The 13,298-nt window shown below is 35.4% G+C and overlaps 1 protein-coding gene across 21 annotated transcripts in view; it reads left to right on the top strand.

Moving 5' to 3' along the window:
• Positions 1-13,088, top strand: part of DST (dystonin) — a 429,322-nt gene extending 416,234 nt beyond the window's left edge. For 9 of the 21 annotated variants that reach the window (XM_033103114.1, XM_033103111.1, XM_033103109.1 and 6 more), the window contains 9 exons: positions 1,009-1,163; positions 1,343-1,417; positions 2,321-2,338; positions 5,095-5,212; positions 6,546-6,617; positions 7,544-7,743; positions 8,155-8,265; positions 10,846-10,969; positions 11,819-12,081. In XM_033103114.1, coding sequence (XP_032959005.1) covers positions 1,009-1,163; positions 1,343-1,417; positions 2,321-2,338; positions 5,095-5,212; positions 6,546-6,617; positions 7,544-7,743; positions 8,155-8,265; positions 10,846-10,969; positions 11,819-12,081 — 1,136 coding nt within the window. Of the gene's footprint in view, positions 1-1,008; positions 1,164-1,342; positions 1,418-2,320; positions 2,339-5,094; positions 5,213-6,545; positions 6,618-7,543; positions 7,744-8,154; positions 8,266-10,845; positions 10,970-11,818 lie in introns of all 21 variants that reach the window. The other 12 variants (XM_033103125.1, XM_033103126.1, XM_033103127.1 and 9 more) reach the window with 7 other exon arrangements.
• Positions 13,089-13,298: the final 210 nt, after the last annotated feature.

Genomic DNA, 13,298 nt, shown 5'->3' with positions numbered 1-13,298 from the left:
AATTGCTTCACATATAATGGGAAATCAATAAATGCAAATCAGTCTCGTTTTAATTCTAATTCACATTAACATTCTGATCTAACATTATCATTAGTAAGAAATTAGAACTCTGTAATATAAACTTCTGAGGGTATGTATCATCTTCATGTTTGATGATTCAGTCATGTGTGTATGTAATATCTCTGGCACATGTTACTGGAAGTCATTCTTAAAATAAATTTCGTATAAATCCCTTAAGTAAAGTGGTAGTTAAACCATATGAAATTTACTAATATTAAACAGTTTTCAAGCTAGGAAAAGCAGCAATTTCAAATGATTCAACCCAGTAGTAACTAAAGATAAACTTAGGTCACATAATAGTGGTTTAATTTATGATGTAAATATGTGTTTTTTTTTAAAAAAAAAACACGGGTTTTAATATATTTGATGACCCTGATAATTTAACTAGCCACAGTAAGATTAAAATGTACAGTCGAGAATGTCTTGAGGCAGAATTAACAAGTTGTACTACTTACTTTTTTTTAAAGACTTAACCTTTTTGTAAAATTCTGTCATAAGTGGCAGGCCTTATAAACTTTTGTTGGGAATATTTTATGGCTTATTCTGAGAGTATCTAAATTATAACTCATATGTAGAATCTAACTAAAAAGTCAAACTCAGAGAAATAGTATAAAAGTGGTTGCCAGGGGCTGGGGATGGTGGGGATAGGAAGTGGGTGATAAAAGGATACAAACTTTCAGCTGTAGGATCAATAAGGCCTGAGGATCTAATGTGTAACATGGTGACTCTATTGTAAAATTGAAATTTGCTAAGAGAGTGGAACTTAAATGTCCTCGCCAAAAGCAAAAAGATAAATGTGTGAGGAGATGGATGTGTTAATTAAGTAGATGCGAGGAATCCTTTCCCGATGTATATTTATATCAAATCATTACAATGTACACTTTAAATATCTTACAATTTTGTCAATTATACCTCAGTAATGCTACTTACTATTTTTGAAAATTTTAGAGTTCCCAACCAGTCGCCTGGAGATGAGTGCAGTTGCAGACATCTTTGACAGAGACGGTGATGGGTATATTGATTACTATGAATTTGTAGCCGCCCTTCACCCAAATAAAGATGCATATAAACCTATCACCGATGCTGACAAAATCGAAGATGAGGTACTCATTATCTTTCCACCACCTAAAACAATAATACTGTAGTGTGTTCTGCCTGGATAGCATGCACAATTCCTACAGCCACTTTATTGATTTCCATGTTTAGTAGTTATGTCAAGGTTTCAAGGATTCACTATGTAATATTAACATTAAAGTGGACATTTCATCATTGTTTTTGGCAGGTGACAAGGCAGGTGGCTAAGTGTAAATGTGCAAAACGATTTCAAGTTGAACAGATTGGAGATAACAAATACAGGGTAAGTTTTCAAAATAACCTCGTAGTTCTTTTAAAGGATAAAAGTTGCAATTTATATATTATTTGATTTGCGTTGTTTTCCAGGAATGCTAAGTATTTACTTTTACTTTATATCAAAAGAATGGTATATGAATTTCCAATTCTTATCATTTAAAATTATATTAAAATAGCCTACATTTTTATATAAGGACATATCTTTGACATGTACAACTTGTACGTTATTTTGAAGAAGAAAAACATTCACAGTAAAATACGTCTTATATTTACATTGCTCCATATTATTTTATAATATACTTTTTTATGATTAGAGGTAAGTTTTCATTTTTTCAGTGACAAAGCTATTCCAAGCCAGAACCATGAAGTTAAAAATGTTGACATATTTTTATAAACATGAAAAGGAGGCAATGTTTTCCACTTGTGCAATGATTTTTTTCCTTTTATTCAAAATCTCAATAACTTGGTTTACCTTCTTCATAATAATTACTTGAAGACCGGTGTGACTTTGTCACTCTCTCTCTTTTTTTCTCTTTTTTGGAAAATCTCTTATACGTAGTAGTAGCTAGACAGGAAATGTGCTGAGTTTCCCTGATACAGTATAGTATTATACTTAGAAATGAAACATTATTCATTCTTATTTGTATATTTCCACATTTAAAATTATTCATCTGAGTATTTGAATTTTTAACTTAAATTTGAATCTCAAATATTTTTCAAAAAAATTTCTATAGAAAAATTTTCTGATTATTAGGTTTGAAGTTGGGACAAGTGGATACCTGCACATCTCTAAACTAGATACTATATTTAGAAGCCAGGAGTGTGAGTGTGTGTGTGTGTTCTAGAGCCATATGGAACGTTTCCTGTTGAACTAATTATATCTTTCTTCCATTTTCATTTTTTTTATCAGTTCTTCCTGGGAAATCAGGTATAAATCAGTGGAATGTATTCTCAAGTTCCCAATGATTTTTTTTTTTTTAACTTTAATTCATAGTCATTACAGCTTGCCATGGCCAATCTTTCCCGTGCTGCCCCCTAGCTACTACATTGTTGGTTGGCGTGGTGTTTCTGTAAACGCTATAAGGGTCCTTGATCCAGGATTCCTTTTTGCCTTGTGTCTCAAATGAGGAGATTACTTTTAAGCAAACCAGATAATGAATTGTAGCGTGGCTTGTTACCATGTTACAAATACAATTTTCTGTTCCCATTTTTGATAATACTATCAGTATATATTTTCCGCAAGTACTCCCTGGAACACACACCTCTATATAGCCTCACTGGTATTTAAACACTCAGGATGTACGGAATACGGTAGCTAGACAAGGATCAGCATTGGGCCGTGACATGGAAAGGCAGGGTAGTGAGCGGTCTCCATGGCACTCAGCCACAGGAAATGTGCTGTCTCCAAAGCAGCGATTATTGTCCACTAGTTCTAAATCATTGATTTAGAACACTGCATCCTCTGAGTACAAATATTAACCCTGGAGGTTTTAAATGGTTATTCCTTTTGAGGAAATATTATCTCTTGTACCTTATACGAAATCTTGAAGTCTCACTTTGTGCCATTTTCACCTCACATGTAAGTGAATATAAACTGTTCAGTGGCAGTGCACCATGATCAGAGTTTTAGAACTAAAGACAAGAGAAATAGTGTTTTGACTTAAACAAGGAAAAGAGTTTTTTATGTATGCTTTCGGAAAGAACGGTGCTATTCATAGTACCTGACTTTATCATATTAGATATTATTCTGCCATTCAGTTTTTAAGCCCATGTTACATCTTAAGCTTCAGATTACTATGATCCCCATTTATTGCAAGCACATAATTTTTTCACAGTTTTTTCATATAATATTTCACATAATTTTTTTCAGTTTTTCAAATAGACATTTTCAGTTAGTTTGAATAGTTGTTTTTAAATCTTCCACTAGATATAATACATAACAATTTACTTTTCCATCCTTGTTATTTTCTGAGTCAGCAATTGGGATAGCACCATTTATTTGTAGAGAGGATATAATATTCAACCTCAAAAGGTTTTTTTCACTGAAAGCACAAAGAACGACATCAGTCTGTTTTTTCTTGTCGCGTAGTTTGACTCTTGGGGAAATTCTGAAGACAATGTTAGTTGTCTAGAGAATGCCGTCTTAAAATAAAATTTAAAATCATTCATATTAGAATCGGAATTTCATCTGTATAAAGTACTTTAGTTCCTTAAAACTTTTATTTTGAACATAATCTCGGACCAAAAGTGTCTGGTCCAATTATCTGGTTCCTTAAGGGTAATTTTCTTTAAATGCCCTCCTTTCCCTTTGCTTATTAGCAGCACCAAATTTTTTTCTAACAAAAAAATACATATTTTGATTTTTACCTTTTGATTACATTTCAGGAGCAGGATCTATTATAGGAAAGTTTAAATCTCAAGTCTTAAAAATGGACTTAGAAATAGCAGTATAAAAAGGGTTGATGTAAAATGCATCAGTTCCTGCTGGAACTAATGTTACAGGTCCTTCTGAGTTTCAGGGTCTTGAATGGTTGGCTTTGTTTTACGGTTTGCTTCCTGAAACTCAGGAGTAAAGCTTATTGAAAAGCAGCAGATTGTTTCTACTGAAAAGTTTTCTGTTTATCCATCATAAGCCTAGACAAATAGTCAAAGTCACAATTGTATTTTACTTGCTTTAAAAAAGAAGCTATTTATGTTTAATTGACTGTTCATTTTGCTATGGTATCAGTTGGGTTGGCAACCGTGAAATTCAGTGTGGTGGCTTTTATAAGTTGGACGTGGGCCTATTAGAAATGATTTGAAAGTATAAAATCATTTCTCATGGGCTTTCAAAACACATAAACTTTATGGTCAGAAACTACCTGTAGTCTAGACATTTATTCAGGACTTGCAGAATTTAGAGCACATCCAGGTGATTGGAGAACCATTGAAAGGGCAAGAATAAGACAATTGCTTATTAGTGTCAGCAATTATGAGAACAGCTTTAAACGAAAAAGCCTTTTAGTTTTGAAAGCTGTATCATTAATGTCAGTGACTATTCTAATATTACAGTAATCTAAAATGGCACATTAACCCAGTCTGTAACAGATTGGTTTACTAGATCATTAGTGATGCAGAACTTTTGTTTGGCTCTGAAAATTTTATTTTTCATGTTCACTTACTTCTTTATATCCCTCAGTCAAAACTGCTCTTAGAGAAAACAAAATGGGTTTGTGAAGATTTCTCCCCCAGATTTCAGTGGCAAACAGTTTTAGTGTGAGAGAAAGTTTTAATGACAAATCAGAGTTTATTAAATTTTCTTTAGAATCATCTTATTTTGTATAAACCCTGGCAGGTGGGCCAGTGCTTATTTTCATGGCTGTGTTTAATTTCTATAAACATTTTTCAATCACCACCTTACTAATGTTGTTTCTGTCATAAGAAAGAAAAATTATTTTTTGAAGAAATCTTTAATATACTCGATACCCTTTGTTATCCTTTTTCAAACTATTTCCTTTGGGCTAAATCAGCATGCAGCAGCCTAACGCAGATCATTACAAACACCTTTTTCTGAGATTTTACTAATCGCTGTGAACTAAGCAAAAAGTTAAAAGTTGGCTGCTTAAGCTACTGCAGATTACACCTCATCCTTGAGTGTAGAATTACTATTGACAATTAGAGGTTCTTCTTTCTTCATCTTCACAGTTTGGAGACTCCCAGCAACTGCGACTTGTTCGAATCCTCCGAAGTACCGTGATGGTTCGTGTTGGAGGTGGATGGATGGCACTTGATGAGTTCTTAGTGAAAAATGATCCTTGCAGGGGTAAGGAGATACTTATGTCGAGATAATAACACTGTAAAAGTACATCAATTTTGTATTATTTTCCAGTATCAAAAAACATACCTGGGTGTAATTTTGGTCATTTATTACAACAGTAAATGTTTCACATCGACCATTCAGCCTAAAAGTTCCCAGAGAACTTGTGGCAGTCATGGAAACCATGTTCTTCTCATTGTTTTTTTTTTTTTTTTTTTTAACTTCTCCGGGATAAATATGAGACTGGTGGGCAGGGAGTACTGGAATAGATTTTCTTCATGAGATGCTCCTATCTGCAATTTTCAAAATGAGCAATTACATCAACCAAGGAATGGATTTCATCTGTCATTAAATAGAAAAGTAAGAGGAAAGAAAATTAAGGTGATGAAAACTTAAGATACTGGATAGTGAAAGTTTTTATGAAATTAGGGGGAGATGAGGGAAGCAATATATAAAAATTTAAAAAATAATAACTGCTGACTTGACTCTTACTTTGAAGTTGCAGATTAAAGCATTAAAAATGTATACATATAATACTATAGCTCTCCATATCTACCAGTCTAAGAGCCCCTTGGTTAGCTTTAACTTTCTGTATTTTTCAGATTCTATTGCCAATTTTTGAAGGTAAATCCTAATTGATTTACCTTACAAGTGGTCATTTGATTACAGTTTCTAGTTAGTTCCCATTTACTCAGTAGGCCCATTTTTCTTTATAAAAAACAAACAATAAGATTTTTGTGATTTTTCTTAAACCTGTGAGCTCACTTTAATCCTTTTAAACAAACAAACAATAACGAATGTTTGTGCCAGCACTATTAGGCTACCAAGTGGGAGGTCAGGGTTTCTTCAGCAGGCCCCTTCGTTTCAGTGCTGGCATCTGAAAATACGGGTATATCAGAGTGAGTTCCTTTGCCATCACAGACCTGCCTTTCTATCAAGGCCACTGTGGACTGTTATACAACCCTACCCAGGAGCTCTGCCCTCTGCAAGTCAAAGATATAACTGCAAAGGAATAAAATGACAAAAGTTCCCTTTTAATTTTATATTTTGAAAATAAAGCAGCCTAAGGTAATGTAGCTCTGTTTATGAAACAAAGAAATTAGAACATGTAGTATTCATTGGACGGCTTAGCAAAGTTAGCGTGCCTGTGGCAGTCTTCCTAATACATTTTCCTTGTTGAGTCAAACCTTTGAGTGCTCTTCCTGATGCAACTGTTCTTCTCAATTGTGTGTAAAAAGCTGATCTGAGCATCCTTTGCATATTCAACTACTGTACTTTGTTTCTCCTCCTGCTAACAGTATTCTTTAATGTGACTGGTATCCTGTGTCATTTTTTCTAGTTCATCATCATGGGAGTAAAATGTTACGTTCGGAATCAAACTCTTCAATTACTACTACTCAGCCTACTATAGGTTGGCAACCCGTCTCTTGCCTCTCCCCTCTTACTTTTTCTCTTTCCTACTTTTACATTTCTCGCTTTAATTATTATTTTTTTTAAATAACACGCTTCATCCATCGCGTATGGCTTAACTCATATCCAACTGAGCTGGTGCTTTCAAATTTAAATTCTGAAAATTTTGCACACTTGCGGTGTGTCGCACACGTAGATGTTGGAGAAGTGATCGAGCACATGCTAACACGTTGCTCATCAGGTTCTCGTGGCGTGTTCTCCGTGTGCATATGTGTTTGTATAAGTGCTGCATTACTGATTACCTTGGGTCTGGTGTTTGTTATTGCATGTTGGTAAAACAGAGTTTTTCAAGGCATAAAACAAAAACACTAGCTGCCTCATTTAAGTGAAAAACCGGAAAGTTTATATGTTGTCATGGTGATAACAAGCCATCTCTCGTTCTGTGTAATTCTATCGCTTAATTAATCCCAATGTTCAGATCCTGGGATTCTCCTTAACCTCAGTAGGATATGCAAAAGACACAGTCCCTGCTTTACTGGCTTGTTTTCTCAGTGTGGGAGAAGGGTAATGAACCCATGTGGGCATCAGTAACTGATGGATTAACAATATTTTAGCATGAGCTTTCCATTTTCATGCTGAGTCTTTCTTTAATAGTGGTTATTCTGGCCGGTGTCTAGTGTTAGAATAAACACACTTTTTTTGTTTTGTTCTTTCCCAAACTGACTTGAATACAAAAGGAATGCATTGCAAAGGAATGCATTTTCCTTTTTGTTATGCTGAGTTGGAATTGGCATGGCAAAAAGATGTTCTTGAAATCCTCAGCGTAATCTGTGGTGCCAGGTGGTTGTTTTTCCCACCAAAAAATTGAGCACCGTTTTTTCCCTTTCTCTTTTGTTTGTGTGCATTGTGGTGTGGTCCTCAATCCAGCTAAAGGAAGGACAAACATGGAACTCCGGGAGAAGTTCATTTTAGCAGATGGTGCCAGTCAGGGTATGGCTGCTTTCCGACCCCGGGGCCGAAGGTCGCGGCCTTCGTCGCGAGGAGCTTCACCCAACCGGTCAACTTCTGTATCCAGTCAGGCTGGCCAGGCGGCCTCCCCACAGGTGCCTGCCACCAGCACACCCAAGGTAGGACTCGGGCATGAAACGTTTTCCTCCCTCTATACAATCAATGTCTAGAGTATACTTTTGAATATTTCAGGACCCTAGAATTTGTAGGACCACATTTTTGTGTTCCTTTTCACAATATAGCATATGAAGGCTTTTTTTTTTTTTTTTTTTTTTAATGTATGCTTTTCCCTTATGGCCCATTTAGGGACTATCTATTCAGGTGCTTTGGTTACCTTTCAGATTGGTTCTTCTTTTTAAAACTTTTTTTTTTTTTTTTGGTGTGTATGATTTGCCATCAAATCTTTCCATTTATTTTTAATTATTATCACTCTTACTGTGAAATGTGACTCTGTGCTATGAATATCTCTTTCTGTACCTTTTTTTTTTATCTGCTATCCTTTACATTTGATTTGCCATTGTTCCATACAGATTCTCCATCCTTTAACACGCAATTATGGTAAACCATGGTTGACAAACAGCAAAATGTCAACTCCTTGTAAAGCAGCAGAGTGCTCAGACTTTTCCGTGCCATCTGCAGAGGTATCGTAAGGCCCCAGATTCTAGTCTAACAGTCTTGAAATTAAACTATCACCCACTAACACTGCTTAACCTCTCCCTTAATATATTTGATTTTGATAATACTATGTCTTTTTATAGACTTTTATAAAAAAGTATCAACCCAGCAATTCTTGGAAAACATGGGATTAAGGGGTTAACCAGAAAAGACAGTTTTAGTTCTTTGAACAGTGTCAGCTTAACAGAGTCACACCTATAGGTGCTGTACCTCCTTTGTTTTTTTGTTCTCCTACTCATACTTAATTTTGCTTTTCTCTTCTTGGGAGAGTGAAATACAGGAGATTATATCCAATCTTAAGTAAAGTTGCTTTTATAGCTGATGACATGCTTTTGTTTGTAAATATAATTTAGGCAAGAAATGTAACCAGCCCCCTTTAGGTGAGACTGAGAGGCAGTATTATTTACAAGAGAATCACTTAAATTAAAAGAATATGTATTGAGTGTTCACAATGGGCAAGGTCATTCTGAATGTCTGTTATATTTGCTTCTGCCCAAGAACACTGGGTGGGTGGGACATACGCCTTTTAGTTATCAGAGCAGGGGTTGGGGAGCTTAGGTGTGCAAAAAGTTATCTGTCATTTTCAAAATTATTACACTTTAATGATTATTATTATTCAAGCAAGCCCTAGCTTTTTAATATGGCATGATATATACTTAGGTGATATACAATTTTCCAAGATTGACACATATGTCAGATCATTTACATTCAATTGAAAGTCAACCATATATCTTTTAAAGGAACTTCTCTGTAAAATGACAAACATAAGTACCAAATAATCACATATTTGATTAGAAAGGATTACAATAATTAGGGGGGAAATCACTAAATAACTTTTCTTGACTTGAAGGAGGTATTTCATGTTAAAGGCCGGGATCCAGGTATAAAAGTGATACAGTGCCTTTGGAAACTCCTTTATGCTTGTTTAAAAACTTTCTTATTATTTAATCCTCACATCAATAATAAGAGGTAGGCAAAGAAAATGTCATTTCCCTCATATCTTATACGGAAGTAATGGAAATAACATTGGTGATAGGGGTAGAATTGGGGCAGAAACAACTCATTCTTTAACTCTTCCTCATTTCCCAAGCCCCTAATTTCCACCCCTTCTCTCAAGCAGGAAATGCTGGTATTATATATTATTACATCTAGAGATAATCTATCACTTATGATGGATCTCTTGTAGCAAAAACTGAGAAAAGTTTCAGGAACCTCAAGCAACATATTTGTTTTAAGTATTTAGGGCTATACTGCTATGTTAATTCAAATTTTTTTGAAGCAGAGAGTCTCCAAAATTAAAGTCTAAGTATGCTATTTTGACTAATAGAAAACTATGTGGTTCATTGCAAACATTTTTGTCATCAGACAAAACAACCAACCAAACAAAACAACAGTATATTCTTATAGAAGTGTCTTTAAGACTACTAGGTAGGATTTGTGACAATAAAATCAAAATAATCAAGGTGATCAGAGAAGAATGATTTGAGTCTTTCAAGGTAATGAATTCTGGCACCTTTAGTGATATATTTCATATTTATCGGTCCTCACTCTCATGGATTGTTGAGATTCTTAGTAATTTAACTAGATGAGAGTGTCAGATCTTGGGCAAATCACTTCCCTCCACAGGCTCTCCTTTTTCACATTTGTTAAAAAGTTGTGATTAGGTGAGTGGGAGGATTAATTATGGTTATATGTGTGAAAGTATTTTGAAAACTTTAGTATTATATGTATACAAATCATATGAATTCTACACTTAAAAGTATGTATAGAATACATATGTAAATATGTAATATTATAGTAACATTAAAATTTCACAATTCTGATGTTTCAAAAGATCTTACATATGATTTATTAAACGTTTAAAACTTTTTAATAGAGGAACAATTGATTTAGTTAGATGTCTCAATAAACTCCTGTAAGAATATTAAAAGAATTGTCCCCAAATGTTGCCTAGATATCTTGCATGTGAGGACCATAGAAGGTGATAAAGCCAAGAAATGAAGTGGCATTGTACCAAGTTATAAAAATGTCACTTTGTTATTGTTGCAGTTAAGTTTGTTAAATTATGGCTGTCTAGGCTTCACTGATTTACTTGTTTGATTTCTGCCCAGTTACTTAAAAGCAATGGTGGCAGCAGAACATCCAAGCACAGTTTTGCAGAGCCCCATCTTCTCTCTATACCGTGCAGGCACCATCTTCTTACCAATACCCTCTTAACTCTATAATATTCACTGACAGGCTGGATGATACTAAAGTACTCACAGTTTAATTGGTCTTTTTCTCCTTGGAGAATCTCCATTTGTGTGTTTTCTCTTCAACATGAATTCATTTTCTTTAGAAACTTTCCTTTGAATTCGGGAGAGAATAAGAAATTACTGGAAACAAGCAAGGGAGAACCCCATGCCTCAGTTAATTGAAAAATGTCTCCCCCTCCACCTCCTGAAGAGGTCTCGTAAGGGGTCTCCACCTATCTGTAAAGTGTTGTCGGTAGAATATGATGGAAAAGGAGCAATATCTTGAAATGTCCTTTCACTGGTTAAATACAGGGAACACCAATACAAGGAAGCAAGCTTCGACTTCCGGGATATTTATCAGGGAAAGGTTTCCACTCGGGGGAAGACAGTGGCTTGATAACAACTGCAGCCACCAGAGTCCGAACACAGTTTGCTGGTGAGTATGGTGCATTTCTTTCTTTAATGGCTTTTGGAGTATGCTCTGAAGATGAAATTCCTAATTTGGAAAGAAATTAGGAATTGATGATGCTGTATTCTTTTGGAGGGACACGTAGCCCCAGTCCTCCAGCAAAGGTAGGGGATGAATGAGTCATGGGAATGAGCAGAAAATCCCTTTTGGAAAGTACCAAAGAAAGATGAGACAATGACTATAGAACAGTAGGAAAACTACAGCAGTCTCTTACCTCTTCAAGCAGGAAAGTCTTGATTCTTTTGTCTGCTTGGAAATTCTGCGGGGCTCTATTTTGGGTGGTTGGAAAAACCCAGCCATGCTGGGCCTTACACCAGTGTTTCTCAGGTTTCTTCACAGAATAGTGAACCTAACCCCTGGGATTCTGTTCTCAGCAAGCATGAAGTTTTCTCCAAGTTTCAAGTCTTTTAAGTTCTTGTGTGTTTTGAATTACTTATCCTCGGGCCAAACTTGCACCTAAAAGTTTGCTCCATGTTTGCACTGCACACATGTGGGTATACACACTAAACTTTGGAACTCGTAATCTTGAATTATAGGTATATTCCTTGTCTGTTTGTGGTGAATGGGATCCTGTTTTAATTGGGGTAAGCCCAATCCTACCTTTGTTTGTAAATCTAGCTTTTTGTATATTGTATCTACTTAGAATGAGGCTGCCTATGCTTGTGGAATGGAGAAAGGCCATGAAGCCACAGTATTTCCTGAGTGCTACTAGGTGTCAAGAAAAACCATTGAGATTAAAGATGGCATTAGGTTCCAAGGGTCTGTTGCAGATGGACCCAGTGATGAGGGTGATCCATCTCTGTCTTTTCTCCTCAGATCCCAAGAAGACTCCCAGCCGACCAGGAAGCCGAGCTGGAAGCAAGGCTGGCAGTAGGGCCAGCAGCCGCCGAGGCAGTGATGCATCAGACTTTGACATTTCAGAAATCCAGTCCGTGTGCTCAGATGTGGAGACTGTCCCGCAAACACACAGACCTACGCCCCGAGCAGGTTCTCGGCCATCCACAGCCAAGCCTTCCAAAATCCCCACACCCCAGAGGAAATCTCCTGCCAGCAAATTGGACAAATCTTCAAAGAGATAGTGCAATTAGTTCGACCAAGGCCCTTCCTTGAGCATTTATTATTTAAGTTTGAAAGATGTAAAATATGTAGAAATTATTGTGAAATATTGCAAGAAGTGAGTTTAAAATTCTGCAGATGGCCTTATTTGTGTATTTGTCTTTTTATTTTATCTGTATAATTTTTTTTTGTCAGACATTCTGGGGTTAAAGTCACATCATATGTGAGGGGAAGATAGAGTTTAACATGCACTAACATTTCTGCACTGTAATGTGTGGAGCACACACTAAAATCAATTCCTGTACCTACAGGTAAGTCTACATCCTCTCTGACAGCTGCGGTACTACATCAGTAGCTAATGTTAAGGATACCTCATGATATTTTCTTGCTTTTGTGGAAACTCTGAAATGCTGAAAGACACACACAAGGGATGTATTTCGAGATGATTTAAAGGTAAACTAAAAGATAATGGAGGGTAGAAAGACAAGTATATCCACACACAATCCGTCAAGCAGTTTCACACAGAGAACTCATGGGAAGTTATTTCAGAACTTGCCAGTGCTGTGGTATTCAAGAACCTTGCAGCATTTCTCTGCCATTGTTTCACAAGAGGCCAGAGGTGTTCTGGATATTAGATCTATTATACTGTAAGAATATGATTATAAAGTGCATTCATATAAGTGTGAGGTTTTCTTTTGCTTGAGTGGACAGTAGCACCTGTATCATTGAACTCATTTTGTATCAGAGCAATTTTGCTTGCAGAAAGCTATGAAATAAAACATGTCCCTTAACTACATTGCTATGGAATTAATTTTTTTTCCCCAGGGAAAATCAGTGTATTTTTTTATGAGCAATATCAATTTGGAGTGACCAAAAGATACTTAAAAATGGGTTTATTTTGATTTCTCATCTGAAATAATCATGTTCTGGTATTATATCTATATTTAATAAATATATACATTTTAACTTATTATGTATACTCACTATAGAAAGATATTAGTATGCATTTAATAAAACATATTCACTTGAACATATGGAATACCTGGTTATTTAAAGTGATCTTTTCCTGTTGTTTTTTTGTTTAAAATAAAGTTTATATGTATGATGTATTTTTACTAATAGTATAACAGGCTAAATTTGGAAGACATCAAACACAGGGATATAATATTATAATAAATATATAATAAAAATTGCATTAACTACTCATTCTACAAATATTTTTAATTGCCAGCCATGTGCC

Source organism: Rhinolophus ferrumequinum, chromosome 3, assembly GCF_004115265.2.
Source record: "Rhinolophus ferrumequinum isolate MPI-CBG mRhiFer1 chromosome 3, mRhiFer1_v1.p, whole genome shotgun sequence".
NCBI classification, from domain to species: Eukaryota; Metazoa; Chordata; class Mammalia; order Chiroptera; family Rhinolophidae; genus Rhinolophus; species Rhinolophus ferrumequinum.
Note: the sequence above shows the minus strand (reverse complement) of the source record. Positions and strands in the feature narration are given on the sequence as shown.